At 39.1% G+C, this 17678-nt stretch overlaps 1 protein-coding gene across 4 annotated transcripts in view; it reads left to right on the top strand.

Moving 5' to 3' along the window:
- The window catches only part of LOC110490894 (collagen alpha-1(XI) chain), a 177949-nt gene that overhangs the window by 32358 nt on the left and 127913 nt on the right, over positions 1-17678 (top strand). For all 4 annotated transcript variants that reach the window (XM_036945700.1, XM_036945699.1, XM_036945698.1 and 1 more), the window contains 8 exons: positions 2948-3001; positions 3249-3290; positions 3572-3634; positions 3759-3833; positions 4770-4853; positions 6417-6473; positions 14619-14672; positions 17336-17389. In XM_036945700.1, the coding sequence (XP_036801595.1) occupies positions 2948-3001; positions 3249-3290; positions 3572-3634; positions 3759-3833; positions 4770-4853; positions 6417-6473; positions 14619-14672; positions 17336-17389 (483 nt within the window). The remainder of the gene's footprint in view (positions 1-2947; positions 3002-3248; positions 3291-3571; positions 3635-3758; positions 3834-4769; positions 4854-6416; positions 6474-14618; positions 14673-17335; positions 17390-17678) is intronic.

The raw sequence follows: 17678 nt of genomic DNA, 5'->3' as shown, positions 1-17678 counted from the left end.
CACACACACACACACTCACACACACACACACACACACACACACACACACACACACACACACACACACACACACCCTGCTTGAAATCTACTGCGTTCACCAGCACACACCTTGCTTGTATCCTTCTGCGTTCACCAGCTCACACCCTGCTTGAATCCTACTGCGTTCACCAGCTCACACCCTGCTTGAATCCTACTGCCTTCACCAGCTCAAACCCTGCTTGAAACCTACTGCGTTCACCAGCTCTGCTTGAATCCTACTGCGTTCACCAGCACACACCCTGCTTGAATCCTACTGCGTTCACCAGCTCACACCCAGTACAGAGACAGAACATCATACACTGCATAGCCGTAAGTGTCTGAGACCGTCAGGCCTAAGCTCTCACGATGGCGGGAGTCTTCTGCTCTCTCTGATTGTTTCCATGAGAAGACACCCACCGCCTCGTTCCCATCTCTGTCTGTCTGCCTGAGTGTCTCTTTGGGTTTTCCCTTGTTCTCTCTCTCTCTCTCTCTCTCTCTCTCTCTCTCTCTCTCTCTCTCTCTCTCTCTCTCTCTCTCCATCTCTCTCTCTCTCGCTCTCTCTCTCTCTCTCTCTCTCTCCATCTCTCTCTCTCTCGCTCTCTCTCTCTCTCGCTCTCTCTCTCTCTCCATCTCGCTCTCTCTCTCTCTATGTCTCTCTCTCTCTCTCTGTAGTATGTTTATCTGCTAGTAAGGATTGTCTAGTCTACCCTGTACATTGTCTCATGCTGATTGTACAGTATATGCATTGAATTGTAACAAATGTTAGATATTAAACCAACCTGTTGGTGGCAGGTTCAATATGAGTTATTCACTCTGATTCACCCAGTCATCCTAACACACAGTTCGATGTGAGTTGTTCACTCTAATTCACCCAGTCATCCTAACACACAGTTCAATATGAGTTATTCACTCTGATTCACCCAGTCATCCTAACACACAGTTCAATGTGAGTTGTTCACTCTAATTCACCAAGTCATCCTAACACACAGTTCAATATGAGTTATTCACTCTGATTCACCTAGTCATCTTAACACATAGTTACATATGATCTATATGAATACAATGACACTGCTGTCCATTTCAAGCATCTTAATCCATCCTCCTTCATGGAGACTAACACGTTGTCCACATTTCTATCTTTCTTTTTCTCTCTCTGTTCTTTATTCTCTCATTCTTGTAGTTATTGATTTTTCTGATCACACTGTTGATTGGCTGATCACACTGTTGAATGGCTGATCGCACTGTTCATTGGCTGACCACACATCACACTGTTCATTGGCTGACCACACATCACACTGTTGAATGGCTGATCACACTGTTGATTGGCTGATCACACATCACACTGTTGATTGGCTGATCACACTGTTGAATGGCTGATCACACTGTTGATTGGCTGATCACACTGTTGAATGGCTGATCACACTGTTGAATGGCTGATCACACTGTTTATTGGCTGACCACACATCACACTGTTCATTGGCTGACCACACATCACACTGTTGAATGGCTGATCACACAGTTGATTGGCTGATCACAGTGTTGATTGGCTGATCACACATCACACTGTTGATTGGCTGATCACACTGTTGAATGGCTGATCACACTGTTGATTGGCTGATCACACTGTTGAATGGCTGATCACACTGTTGAATGGCTGATCACACTGTTTATTGGCTGACCACACATCACACTGTTCATTGGCTGACCACACATCACACTGTTGAATGGCTGATCACACAGTTTGTTGGCTGATCACACTGTTGATTGGCTGATCACACTGTTGAATGGCTGATCACACTGTTGAATGGCTGATCACACTGTTCATTGGCTGACCACACATCACACTGTTGATTGGTTGATCACACTGTTCATTGCCTGATCACACTGTTGAATGGCTGATCACACTGTTGAATGGCTGATCACACTGTTGATTGACTGATCACACTGTTGATTGGCTGATCACACTGTTGATTGGCTGATCACACTGTTGATTGGCTGATCACCCTGTTGATTGGCTGATCACACGGGTTAATTGGCTGATCACACTGTTGATTGACTGATCACACTGTTGATTGGCTGATCACAATGTTGATTGGCTGATCACACTGTTGATTGGCTGATCACACTGTTGAATGGCTGATCACACTGCTGATTGGCTGATCACATTGTTGATTGACTGATCACACTGTTGATTGTCTGATCACACTGTTGATTGACTGATCACACTGTTGATTGGCTGATCACACTGTTGATTGGCTGATCACACTGTTGATTGACTGATCACACTGTTGATTGGCTGATGACACTGTTGATTGGCTGATCACACGGTTGATTGGCTAATCACACTGTTGATTGGCTAATCACACGTATGATTGGCTGATCACACTGTTGATTGGCTGATCACACTGTTGATTGGCTAATCACACTGTTGAATGGCTGATCACACTGTTGATTGGCTAATCACACTGTTGATTGGCTGATCACACTGTTGAATGGCTGATCACACTGTTGAATGGCTAATCACGCTGTTGAATGGCTGATCACACTTTTGATTGGCTGATCACACTGTTAATTGGCTGATCACACTGTTGATTAGCTGATCACACTGTTGATTGGCTGATCACACTGTTGATTGGCTGATCACACTGATGATTGGCTGATCACACTGTTGATTGGCTGATCACACTGTTGATTGGCTGATCACACTGTTGATTGGCTGATCACACTGTTGATTGGCTGATCACACTGTTGATTGGCTGATCACATCATATTCTTAAAAACCATGCATCATAATGACCTTCTTCTTCACTTGTTGAATTGCCTCTTTCATTCATCTTATCCCTCATGCCGCCCATCCCGTTGGTCATTGATCCGGTGACCTTAGCTCGGTATGAAGGAACTCACGCTGGTGTCCTCCCTGTCTTCACAGGTGGCTGGTGGTGGGGAGAAAGGCGAGAAGGGCGAACCCGCTGTGATTGAACCTGTAAGACCCAAAAACACAACACGGCTGCTTTTTAAGGGAATGTGTGTAGAATACAAATTGTGTCATACAGGAAGTTGAAAGAAACTGTTTGGTTATAAATTAATGTTTTCTTCCGTAGAGACAGGAAGAGACAGTGGGGTGGACGGTATTTCTGTTTTAATTGTGATGTGACACGATGTAAAACACTGCTGTGTTTAATTCTCGCTGTCCCATTTCTTCAATCCTGTCGTCTCTCCATCACGTTTAGGGCATGCTGATTGAAGGCCCTCCTGGACCTGCAGGCCCAGCTGTGAGTAACACATATCTATTCATCCTGAGGCCAAGGGTGCGTCCAAGATGGCACCCTATTCCCTTTGTAGTGCACTAGTTTTAACCAGGAGCCATAGGGCTCTGGTGAAAACTAGTGCACTAAATCTTTACTCAAACTTAAATGACACACTTCATTGAGTGTCTTACTGTACGTGACTTAGTGACTTAGTCTCAGTCTACAGGGCTTTCATCTCAAGTCAGGATTGAGGCCTATGTAACAACATGGTGGTGCCTCAGTTTGATTGGGTTGTGTTTATATAGGGTCTCCCGGGCCCCTTGGGTCTACATGGACCCCCTGGTGTTGCTGGGGATCCGGGTGACAGGGTGAGTCTCTCTTCCTGTGTACCCGTCGTTCTCTGTCTATCTCTCTCTATCTCCCTCTCTCACTCGCTCTGGACACGTTCTAACTTGGCATCTTTCCTCTTGTCTTGTTGACTTCGTTTCCCAGGGTCCCGCAGGGCGGGCTGGTCTTGCAGGAGCCGACGGTTTGCCAGGTCCTCCTGGCACCATGCTCATGCTGCCAGTAAGTACCAGATCAGGAATATTGGGAATTTACATCCAATTCAACAAACACTATTATCTACCACTATTTAAATGTATTGGTAAATCAATTTTCTAACAACTGCTGATGTAAAAAGGGCTTTAAACATTAATTGATTGATCATCTTGCTTGATCCATATATTTGATTGATATTTAGATGTTCATTGTGCACAGCATGATTGTGATTTGTCTTTTGTAACGACTCTGTCTCTGTGTTCCCTCTGTATTCCTCTGTGTTCCTTTGTGTTCCTCTGTGTTCCTTTGTGTTTCTCTGTGTGTCTTTGTGTTCATCTGTGTGTCTCTGTGTTCCTTTGTGTTTCTCTGTGTGTCTTTGTGTTCCTCTGTGTGTCTCTGTGTTCCTCTGTGTGTCTCTGTGTTCCTCTGTGTGTCTCTGTGTTCCTCTGTGTGTCTCTGTGTTCCTCTGTGTGCCTATGTGTGTCTCTGTGTTCCTCTGTGTTCCTCTGTGTGTCTCTGTGTTCCTCTGTGTGTCTCTGTGTTCCTCTGTGTGTCTCTGTGTTCCTCTGTGTTCCTCTGTGTGTCTCTGTGTCTCTGTGTGTCTATGTGTGTCTCTGTGTTCATCTGTGTGTCTCTGTGTTCCTCTGTGTGTCTCTGTGTTCCTCTGTGTGTCTCTGTGTTCCTCTGTGTGTCTCTGTGTTCCTCTGTGTTCCTATGTGTGTCTCTGTGTCTCTGTGTGTCTATGTGTGTCTCTGTGTTCCTCTGTGTGTCTCTGTGTGTCTCTGTTTTCCTCTCTGTGTCTCTGTGTGTCTCTGTGTGTCTCGGTGTTCCTCGGTGTTCCTCTGTGTTCCTCTGTGTGTCTGTGTGTGTCTCTGTGTGTGTGTCTGTGTGTGTCTCTGTGTGTGTGTCCGTGTGTCTCTGTGTGTGTCTCTGTGTGTCTCTGCGTGTTTCTCTGTGTGAAAGTTCCGTTTCGGAGGGGATGGAGAGAAGGGTCCTGTGGTGTCTGCTCAAGAGGCCCAAGCACAGGCTATTCTCTCCCAGGCCAGAGTGAGTACGTTGTGACCACACCAGGGCTGTAGCAGGCCGAAGAGGGCCAAACACCAGAGCTGTAGCAGGCCGAAGAGGTTCAAACACCAGAGCTGTAGCAGGCCGAAGAGGGCCAAACACCAGAGCTGTAGCAGGCCGAAGAGGGCCAAACACCAGAGCTGTAGCAGGCCGAAGAGGGCCAAACACCAGAGCTGTAGCAGGGTTCAGTGTAACCTCTGGGCATGTCTCCCTTTTATTTATTAAGAAGAGAAACTCATTGGTGTTTCAGCCTTCTAGCCCTTCATTAGTATATCCTTTCACACAGCTGTAGTTTAGGGGAAGATGTGTGGGAGTGTGTGTGTGTGTGTGGGGGGGGGGGGGGGGGGGGGGGATATTACAACATTACAGACCTTTTAGGTGGGATGCAGGGTGATGGGAGGGGATGTAGTGGGGCTGAGAGGTTCAGCTCGGCCTTGTACAACACTAAAAGGAGAGGCCCTGAGATATGTGCTGAACAGGCTACAGACAGAAACACAGCCTGATTGGGACACATACAGGAGGCAACAGGCAGTTAAAACACAATACATGGGGTTCATGACCCACAGGTGGGCCAGCACATCAGATGAACAGGTGTCTGAGGAAAGACAGAGAGAGAAGAAAACGATGGGGTGAATGAGTGTAGGCCACTGCGTCGTAATGTTTCATAAGCCCATGACATCACAGAATAAGTAAGAGAAAACTGTCTGAGGTATGAGAGAGTGTCTGAGGTATGAGGTAGTGTCTGAGGTATGAGAGAGTGTCAGGTATGAGTGAGAGTCTGAGTGAGGAATAGGATGATAGGGTGTGAGGTGTGAGGTAGTGTCTGAGGTATGAGTTAGTGTCTGAGGTATGAGTTAGTGTCTGAGGTATGAGGTAGTGTCTGAGGTATGAGTGAGTGTCAGGTATGAGTGAGAGTCTGAGTGAGGAATAGGATGGTAGGGTGTGAGGTGTGAGGTAGTGTCTGAGGTATGAGTTAGTGTCTGAGGTATGAGTTAGTGTCTGAGCCATGAGGTAGTGTCTGAGGTATGAGTGAGTGTGAGGTATGAGTGAGAGTCTGAGTGAGGAATAGGATGGTAGGGTGTGAGGTATGAGGTAGTGTCTGAGGTATGATGTAGTGTCTGAGGTATGATGTAGTGTCTGAGGTATGAGGTAGTGTCTGAGGTATGAGTTAGTGTCTGAGGTAGGAGTTAGTGTCTGAGCCATGAGGTAGTGTCTGAGGTATGAGTGAGTGTGAGGTATGAGTGAGAGTCTGAGTGAGGAATAGGATGGTAGGGTGTGAGGTATGAGGTAGTGTCTGAGGTATGAGGTAGTGTCTGAGGTATGAGGTAGTGTCTGAGTGAGGAATAGGATAATAGGGTGTGTGGTACTGGGACATATGGAGGGTGTTCATCTGTCTCCTTCTGACTGGTGATTTGTCATCCCTTCCCCCCCTCACTCTCCCTCCCCCTCCAACACCCTCCATCCCCTCCATCTTCCCTCCCTCCCCTCCCCTCCATCCTCCTCCCCCCCTCCATCCCCCTCCATCCCCTTTCATCTACCCCACAGCTCGCCATGAGAGGTCCCTCAGGTCCAATGGGTCTCACAGGGAGATCCGGTCCAGTGGTGAGTTTTAGTTCCTCCCCCCCTGAAAACACACACAGACAGACACATCCCTCTTACCAAGTCTCCCCGTGGAAGGTGAACACAGGTCATTGACTGCCCTGTCAGAAACCTACAATGTATTGTGTCACAATTCACCCTGGCCTTTTACCCTTCTTCCTATGAGATATCTTCCTACATATAACCATCCTGAGGTATACACCAGCTATAACAGTGCCTTCAGCCTAGAGTTTTCCATGGATGAGGCTGAGTAGAGATGAAAAACCAACTAAATTAGAGGCTCAAAGCTTCTTTTTTCAATTCTATTGCTTTCATTTTTTTGTTTGTTCTCATTTGATACCACCCTGCATCCCAAAGCTGGCTTACCTCGGAAGCTAAGCAGAGTTGGTCCAGGTCGGTCCCTGGACAGGAGACAAGATGCTGCTGGAAGTGGTGCTGAAGGTCCCGTAGGGAGCACTCTTCCCTCTGGTCTAAGGAGATCCCATTGCCCCAGGGCAGTGAAGGGGACATTGCCTTGCGTAGGGTGCCGTCTTTTGGATGGGAAGTTAAACACTAACGTCACTAAAGATCCCATGGCACTTATCGTAAGAGTAAGGGCGTTAACCCTGGAGTCCTGCCTAAATCTGGCCCTCATACCGTCATGGCCACCTAATCCTTCCCCTCATTCCTAATAGGCCTATTTAACTCCTCACCTCTCCATCTGACAGCTGGCGTGTGGTGAGCGTTCTACCACAAAATGGTTGCCGTGCCTCACCAAGGAGGATGCTGCTGATTGGTGGTGGATGGAGGGGAGTTTCCCCATTACTGTGTAAAGCTCTTTGAAGACCACAGTTGGTAGAACAGCGCTATACAAAACCCAGTAATATTATATATTTTTTTCCCTTTTAAAACCAATAGTTCTTGACTTGTGAGACAAAGTGGAGCCCATTTTATGCTTTTAAAACTAGTGTCTCTATTGCTAAATCACTAGTAGTGTCTATTGCTAAATCACTAATAGTGTCTGTATTGATAAATCGCTAATAGTGCATATTGCTAAATCACTAATAGTGTCTATTGCTAAATCACTAGTAGTGTCTATTGCTAAATCATTAATAGTGTCTATTGCTAAATCATTAATAGTGTCTATTGCTAAATCACTAATAGTGTCTATTGCTAAATCATTAATAGTGTATATTGCTAAATCACTAATAGTGTCTATTGCTAAATCACTAGTAGTGTCTGTATTGCTAAATAACTAATTGTGTCTATTGCTAAATCACTAATAGTGTCTATTGCTAAATCACTAGTAGTGTCTATTGCGAAATCACTAATAGTGTCTATTGCTAAATCACTAATAGTGTCTGTATTGATAAATCACTAGTAGTGTCTATTGCTAAATCACTAATAGTGTCTATTGCTAAAACACTAATAGTGTATATTGCTAAATCACTAATAGTGTATATTGCTAAATCACTAATAGTGTCTATTGCTAAAACACTTATTGTGTCTGTATTGCTAAATCACTAATAGTGTCTATTGCTAAATCACTAATAGTGTCTATTGCTAAATCACTAATAGTGTATATTGCTAAATCACTAATAGTGTCTGTATTGATAAATCACTAGTAGTGTCTATTGCTAAATCACTAATAGTGTATGTATTGCTAAATCACTAATAGTGTCTATTGCTAAATCACTAATAGTGTCTATTGCTAAACCACTAATAGTGTATATTGCTAAATCACTAATAGTGTATATTGCTAAATCACTAATAGTGTCTATTGCTAAAACACTAATAGTGTCTGTATTAATAAAACTGTAATAGTGTCTGTATTGATAAATCAGGAATAGTGTCTATTGCTAAATCACTAATAGTGTATATTGCTAAATCACTAATAGTGTCTATTGCTAAATCACTAATAGTGTCTATTACTAAATCACTAGTAGTGTCTATTGCTAAATCACTAATAGTGTCTGCATTGATAAATCACTAGTAGTGTCTATTGCTAAATCACTAATAGTGTATATTGCTAAATCACTAATAGTGTCTATTGCTAAATCACTAATAGTGTCTATTACTAAATCACTAGTAGTGTCTATTGCTAAATCACTAATAGTGTCTGCATTGATAAATCACTAGTAGTGTCTATTGCTAAATCACTAATAGTGTATATTGCTAAATCACTAATAGTGTCTATTGCTAAATCACTAATAGTGTCTATTACTAAATCACTAGTAGTGTCTATTGCTAAATCACTAATAGTGTCTGTATTGATAAAACACTAGTAGTGTCTGTATTGATAAATCACTAGTAGTTTATATTGCTAAATCACTAATTGTGTCTGTATTGCTAAATCACTAATAGTGTCTATTGCTAAATCACTAATAGTGTCTATTGCTAAATCACTAGTAGTGTCTATTGCTAAATCACGAATAGTGTCTATTGCTGAATCACTAATAATGTCTATTGCTAAATCACTAATAGTGTCTGCATTGATAAATCACTAGTAGTGTCTATTGCTAAATCACTAATAGTGTCTGTATTGCTAAATCACTAATAGTGTCCATTGCTAAATCACTAATAGTGTCTATTGCTAAAACACTAATAGTGTATATTGCTAAATCACGAATAGTGTCTATTGCTAAATCACGAATAGTGTCTATTGCTAAAACACTAATAGTGTCTATTGCTAAATCACTAATAGTGTCTGTATTGATAAAACACTAGTAGTGTCTGTATTGATAAATCACTAGTAGTTTATATTGCTAAATCACTAATTGTGTCTGTATTGCTAAATTACTAATAGTGTATATTGCTAAATCACTAATAGTGTCTGTATTGATAAATCACTAGTAGTGTCTATTGCTAAATCACTAATAGTGTCTGTATTGCTAAATCACTAATAGTGTATATTGCTAAATCACTAATAGTGTCTATTGCTAAAACACTAATAGTGTCTGTATTGATAAATCAGGAATAGTGTCTATTGCTAAATCACGAATAGTGTCTATTGCTAAAACACTAATAGTGTATATTGCTAAATCACTAATAGTGTCTGTATTGATAAAACACTAGTAGTGTCTGTATTGATAAATCACTAGTAGTTTATATTGCTAAATCACTAATTGTGTCTGTATTGCTAAATCACTAATAGTGTCTATTGCTAAATCACTAATAGTGTCTATTGCTAAATCACTAGTAGTGTCTATTGCTAAATCACGAATAGTGTCTATTGCTGAATCACTAATAGTGTCTGCATTGATAAATCACTAGTAGTGTCTATTGCTAAATCACTAATAGTGTCTGTATTGCTAAATCACTAATAGTGTCCATTGCTAAATCACTAATAGTGTCTATTGCTAAAACACTAATAGTGTATATTGCTAAAACACTAATAGTGTATATTGCTAAATCACTAATAGTGTATATTGCTAAATCACTAATAGTGTCTATTGCTAAAACACTAATAGTGTCTGTATTGATAAAACACTAATAGTGTCTGTATTGATAAATCACGAATAGTGTCTATTGCTAAATCACGAATAGTGTCTGTATTGCTAAATTACTAATAGTGTATATTGCTAAATCACTAATAGTGTCTGTATTGATAAATCACTAGTAGTGTCTATTGCTAAATCACTAATAGTGTCTGTATTGCTAAAACACTAATAGTGTCTATTGCTAAAACACTAATAGTGTTTGTATTGATAAAACACTAATAGTGTCTGTATTGATAAATCACTAGTAGTTTATATTGCTAAATCACTAATTGTGTCTGTATTGCTAAATTACTAATAGTGTATATTGCTAAATCACTAATAGTGTCTGTATTGATAAATCACTAGTAGTGTCTATTGCTAAATCACTAATAGTGTCTGTATTGCTAAATCACTAATAGTGTCTATTGCTAAATAAATAATAGTGTCTATTGCTAAAACACTAATAGTGTATATTGTTAAATCACTAATAGTGTCTATTGCTAAATCACTAATAGTGTCTATTGCTAAAACACTAATAGTGTCTGTATTGATAAAACACTAATAGTGTCTGTATTGATAAATCACGAATAGTGTCTATTGCTAAATCACGAATAGTGTCTATTGCTAAATCACTAATAGTGTCTATTGCTAAATCACTAATAGTGTCTGTATTGCTAAATCACTAGTAGTGTCTTTTGCTAAATCACTAATAGTGTCTGTATTGCTAAATCACTAATAGTGTCTATTACTAAATCACTAATAGTGTCTGTATTGCTAAATCACTAATAGTGTCTGTATTGCTAAATCACTAATAGTGTATATTGCTAAATCACTAATAGTGTATATTGCTAAATCACTAATAGTGTCTGTATTGCTAAATCACTAGTAGTGTCTATTCATAAAATCACTAATAGTGTCTATTGCTAAATCACTAATAGTGTCTATTGCTAAATCACTAATAGTGTCTATTGCTAAATCACTAATAGTGTCTGTATTGATAAAACACTAATAGTGTCTGTATTGATAAATCACGAATAGTGTCTATTGCTAAATCACGAATAGTGTCTATTGCTAAATCACTAATAGTGTCTATTGCTAAATCACTAGTAGTGTCTATTGCTAAATCCCTAATAGTGTCTATTGCTAAATCACTAATAGTGTCTGTATTGCTAAATCACTAGTAGTGTCTATTGCTAAATCACTAATAGTGTCTATTGCTAAATCACTAATAGTGTCTATTGCTAAATCACTAATAGTGTCTATTACTAAATCACTAATAGTGTCTGTATTGCTAAATCACTAATAGTGTCTATTGCTAAATCACTAATAGTGTCTGTATTGCTAAATCACTAGTAGTGTCTTTTGCTAAATCACTAATAGTGTCTATTGCTAAATCACTAATAGTGTCTATTACTAAATCACTAATAGTGTCTGTATTGCTAAATCACTAATAGTGTCTGTATTGCTAAATCACTAGTAGTGTCTATTCATAAATCACTAATAGTGTCTATTACTAAATCACTAATAGTTTCTATTGTTAAATCACTAGTAGTGTCTATTGTTAAATCACTAATAGTGTCTGTATTGATAAATCACTGGTAGTGTCTATTGTTAAATCACTAATAGTGTCTGTATTGATAAATCACGAATAGTGTCTATTGCTAAATCACGAATAGTGTCTGTATTGCTAAATTACTAATAGTGTATATTGCTAAATCACTAATAGTGTCTGTATTGATAAATCACTAGTAGTGTCTATTGCTAAATCACTAATAGTGTCTGTATTGCTAAAACACTAATAGTGTCTATTGCTAAAACACTAATAGTGTTTGTATTGATAAAACACTAATAGTGTCTGTATTGATAAATCACTAGTAGTTTATATTGCTAAATCACTAATTGTGTCTGTATTGCTAAATTACTAATAGTGTATATTGCTAAATCACTAATAGTGTCTGTATTGATAAATCACTAGTAGTGTCTATTGCTAAATCACTAATAGTGTCTGTATTGCTAAATCACTAATAGTGTCTATTGCTAAATAAATAATAGTGTCTATTGCTAAAACACTAATAGTGTATATTGCTAAATCACTAATAGTGTCTATTGCTAAATCACTAATAGTGTCTATTGCTAAAACACTAATAGTGTCTGTATTGATAAAACACTAATAGTGTCTGTATTGATAAATCACGAATAGTGTCTATTGCTAAATCACGAATAGTGTCTATTGCTAAATCACTAATAGTGTCTATTGCTAAATCACTAATAGTGTCTGTATTGCTAAATCACTAGTAGTGTCTTTTGCTAAATCACTAATAGTGTCTGTATTGCTAAATCACTAATAGTGTCTATTACTAAATCACTAATAGTGTCTGTATTGCTAAATCACTAATAGTGTCTGTATTGCTAAATCACTAATAGTGTATATTGCTAAATCACTAATAGTGTATATTGCTAAATCACTAATAGTGTCTGTATTGCTAAATCACTAGTAGTGTCTATTCATAAAATCACTAATAGTGTCTATTGCTAAATCACTAATAGTGTCTATTGCTAAAACACTAATAGTGTCTGTATTGATAAAACACTAATAGTGTCTGTATTGATAAATCACGAATAGTGTCTATTGCTAAATCACGAATAGTGTCTTGCTAAATCACTAATAGTGTCTATTGCTAAATCACTAGTAGTGTCTATTGCTAAATCCCTAATAGTGTCTATTGCTAAATCACTAATAGTGTCTGTATTGCTAAATCACTAGTAGTGTCTATTGCTAAATCACTAATAGTGTATATTGCTAAATCACTAATAGTGTCTATTGCTAAATCACTAATAGTGTCTATTACTAAATCACTAATAGTGTCTGTATTGCTAAATCACTAATAGTGTCTGTATTGCTAAATCACTAATAGTGTATATTGCTAAATCACTAATAGTGTATATTGCTAAATCACTAATAGTGTCTGTATTGCTAAATCACTAGTAGTGTCTATTCATAAAATCACTAATAGTGTCTATTGCTAAATCACTAATAGTGTCTATTGCTAAAACACTAATAGTGTCTGTATTGATAAAACACTAATAGTGTCTGTATTGATAAATCACGAATAGTGTCTATTGCTAAATCACGAATAGTGTCTTGCTAAATCACTAATAGTGTCTATTGCTAAATCACTAGTAGTGTCTATTGCTAAATCCCTAATAGTGTCTATTGCTAAATCACTAATAGTGTCTGTATTGCTAAATCACTAGTAGTGTCTATTGCTAAATCACTAATAGTGTATATTGCTAAATCACTAATAGTGTCTATTGCTAAATCACTAATAGTGTCTATTACTAAATCACTAATAGTGTCTGTATTGCTAAATCACTAATAGTGTCTATTGCTAAATCACTAATAGTGTCTGTATTGCTAAATCACTAGTAGTGTCTTTTGCTAAATCACTAATAGTGTCTATTGCTAAATCACTAATAGTGCCTATTACTAAATCACTAATAGTGTCTGTATTGCTAAATCACTAATAGTGTCTGTATTGCTAAATCACTAGTAGTGTCTATTCATAAATCACTAATAGTGTCTATTACTAAATCACAAATAGTTTCTATTGTTAAATCACTAGTAGTGTCTATTGTTAAATCACTAATAGTGTCTGTATTGATAAATCACTGGTAGTGTCTATTGTTAAATCACTAATAGTGTCTAGATTCAGATGCTCTAAAATGTCTATCCAGCCCTGCAATTGAACCCCACAATTTTAGACTTAAGTTTATGTTTTCTCACTACAATATACAGTATGATCATGATACGTTAATATATACAGTTTGTCATGTTTAACTGATGATAATATCCATGGATGAGTGCATACTAATTGGTTGGCTTGCCAACCGAAGCACATGCAAAGTCAATGGGACAAACTGGATGAATTAGCTACCTAGCTAGCCAGGTAGATAGTTTTTTGTATGTTAAACTAGCAGACCTAGCTAGATTAAAACCATTCACTTTGTTCTACTTTATGATTCTGAAGTTAGAAGTTTGCTTAATCTATTTGTCTTTATGTCTGTAATGCCACACCTAACACCTCTTTATTGTGGCAGTCAACTGGCAATAACAAGCTACAGGAGATGAGCAAATCAATGGGGAAATTAAGTTTTAAATGAATCTTAACTACCCGTCAAATGTTTTGACACACCTACTCATTCAAGGGTTTTTCTTAATTTTCTATTTTCTCCATTGTAGAATAATAATGAAGACATCAAAATTATGAAATAAAACATATGGAATCATGTAGCAACGAAAAAGTGTTAAACAAATCAAATATTTTTTATATATTGAGATTGTTCAAAGTAGCCACCCTTTGCCTTGATGACAGCTTTGCACACTCTTAGCATTCTATCAACCAGCTTCCTGAGGAATGCTTTTCCAACAGTCTTGAATGGAGTTCCCACTGGCTGAGTGGTGTTCTGTTCCAGCCAATAGGACACCTCTCTGGCTGAGTGGTGATGATCCAGCCAATAGGACACATCTCTGGCTGAGTGGTATTATGATCCAGCCAATAGGACATCTCTCTGGCTGAGTGGTGTTATGATCCAGCCAATAGGACATCTCTCTGGCTGAGGGGTGATGATCGAGCCAATAGGACTAACAAGGTTTGTGTCCATGCTTCTCATTGGTCCATCTTTCTCTCAGGGTGTTCCTGGTTCGTCTGGACTTAAAGGTGATGCCGGAGACCCTGGTCCTCAGGTGAGAGGTTCAACACATAGCTGGAGACTACTAAACCCACTCATAATCATACTGCACATAACTTAGACAGAGTTACTGTTCCTATACCTCACTACAGTTACCTATACCTCACTACAGTTACCTATACCTCACTACAGTTACATGTATCTAACTACAGTTACCTGCAACTACAGTTACCAAACCTCACCACAGTCACCTAGACCTCACTACAGTTACCTGTATCTAACTACAGTTACCTATACCTCACTACAGTTACCTCTACCTCACTACAGTTACCTATACCTCACTACAGTTACCTGTATCTAACTACAGTTACCTCTACCTCACTACAGTTACCTGTATCTAACTACAGTTACCGGTATCTAACTACTGTTACCTCTACCTCCCTACAGTTACCTATACCTCTCTACAGTTACCTATACCTCACTACAGTTACCTATACCTCACTACAGTTACCTGTATCTAACTACAGTTACCTATACCTCACTACAGTTACCTATACCTCACTACAGTTACCTGTATCTAACTACAGTTACCTCTACCTCACTACAGTTACCTGTATCTAACTACAGTTACCTATACCTCACTACAGTTACCTGTATCTAACTACAGTTACCTGTAACTACAGTTACCTATACCTCACTACAGTTACCTGTATCTATCTACAGTTCCCTATACCTCACTACAATTACCTGTATCTAACTACAGTTCCCTATACCTCACTACAGTTACCTGTATCTAACTACAGTTACCTATACCTCACTACTGTTGCCTGTATCTAACTACAGTTACATGTATCTAACTACAGTTACCTATTCATCACCTACAGTTCCCTACATCTAACTACAGTTCCCTACATCTAACTACAGTTACCTGTATCTAACTACAGTTACCTCTACCTCACTACAGTTACCTGTATCTAACTACAGTTACCTGTATCTAACTACTGTTACCTCTACCTCCCTACAGTTACCTATACCTCTCTACAGTTACCTATACCTCACTACAGTTACCTGTTACTACAGTTCCCTATACCTCACTACAGTTACATGTATCTAACTACAGTTACCTATACCTCACTACAGTTACATGTATCTAACTACAGTTACCTATACCTCACTACAGTTTCCTATATCTTATTACAGTTATCTGTATCTAACTACAGTTCCCTATACCTCACTACAGTTACATGTATCTAACTACAGTTACCTATACCTCACTACAGTTACCTGTATCTAACTACAGTTACCTATACCTCACTACAGTTACCTATACCTCACTACAGTTACCTGTATCTAACTACAGTTACCTCTACCGCACTACAGTTACCTGTATCTAACTACAGTTACCTATACCTCACTACAGTTACCTGTATCTAACTACAGTTACCTGTAACTACAGTTACCTATACCTCACTACAGTTACCTGTATCTATCTACAGTTCCCTATACCTCACTACAATTACCTGTATCTAACTACAGTTCCCTATACCTCACTACAGTTACCTGTATCTAACTACAGTTACCTATACCTCACTACTGTTGCCTGTATCTAACTACAGTTACATGTATCTAACTACAGTTACCTATTCCTCACCTACAGTTCCCTACATCTAACTACAGTTCCCTACATCTAACTACAGTTACCTGTATCTAACTACAGTTACCTCTACCTCACTACAGTTACCTGTATCTAACTACAGTTACCTGTATCTAACTACTGTTACCTCTACCTCCCTACAGTTACCTATACCTCTCTACAGTTACCTATACCTCACTACAGTTACCTGTTACTACAGTTCCCTATACCTCACTACAGTTACATGTATCTAACTACAGTTACCTATACCTCACTACAGTTACATGTATCTAACTACAGTTACCTGTACCTAACTACAGTTTCCTATATCTTATTACAGTTATCTGTATCTAACTACAGTTCCCTATACCTCACTACTGTTGCCTGTGTCTAACTACAGTTACCTGCATCTAACTACAGTTCCCTACATTTAACTACAGTTTTCTACATCTAACTACCTCACTACAGTTACCTGTAACTACAGTTACCTATACCTCACCACAGTTACCTGTATCTAACTACAGTTCTCTATATCTAACTACAGCACCTCTACCTCCCTACAGTTACCTATATCTCACTACAGTTACCTGTAACTACAGTTACCTATACCTCACTACAGTTACCTGTATCTAACTACAGTTACCTGTAACTACAGTTACCTATACCTCACTACAGTTACCTGTATCTAACTACAGTTCCCTATACCTCACTACAATTACCTGTATCTAACTACAGTTCCCTATACCTCACTACAATTACCTGTATCTAACTACAGTTCCCTATACCTCACTACAGTTACCTGTATCTAACTACAGTTACCTATACCTCACTACAGTTACCTGTATCTAACTACAGTTACCTGTATCTAACTACAGTTACCTGTATCTAACTACAGTTATCTGCATCTAACTACAGCTACCTATTCCTCACCTACAGTTACCTGTATGTAACTACAGTTACCTGTAACTACAGTTAACTATACCTTACTACAGTTACCTACAGCTACACCTATATTTAATGTATACCTATTCAGTGAATGTTCCCTAGCTGACTATAATCTGGCCATCATTACGTGTCCTGCACAGGGCTCCAGAGGAGTCCAAGGGTCTGCGGGACAAATAGGCAAATCTGGTAAGAGGGTAAGTGGACCGAGTGAACTCTGCCTCATCGTGTGTGTGTGTGTGTGTAGTGTGTAGTGTGTGTGTGTGTGTGTGGGGGGGGGGGGGGGTGTAGTGTGTAGTGTGTGTGTGTAGTGTGTGTGTAGTGTGGGTGCAGTGTGTGTGTAGTGTGTAGTGTGTGTGCAGTGTGTGTGTAGTGTGTGTGTAGTGTGTGTATAGTGTGGGTGCAGTGTGTGTGTAGTGTGTAGTGTGTGTAGTGTGGGTGCAGTGTGTGTGTAGTGTGTAGTGTGGGTGCAGTGTGTGTGTAGTG

The sequence above is a fragment of the Oncorhynchus mykiss genome, chromosome 15 (genome assembly GCF_013265735.2).
Source record: "Oncorhynchus mykiss isolate Arlee chromosome 15, USDA_OmykA_1.1, whole genome shotgun sequence".
NCBI classification, from domain to species: Eukaryota; Metazoa; Chordata; class Actinopteri; order Salmoniformes; family Salmonidae; genus Oncorhynchus; species Oncorhynchus mykiss.
This window is presented reverse-complemented; position numbering and strand designations above follow the sequence as displayed.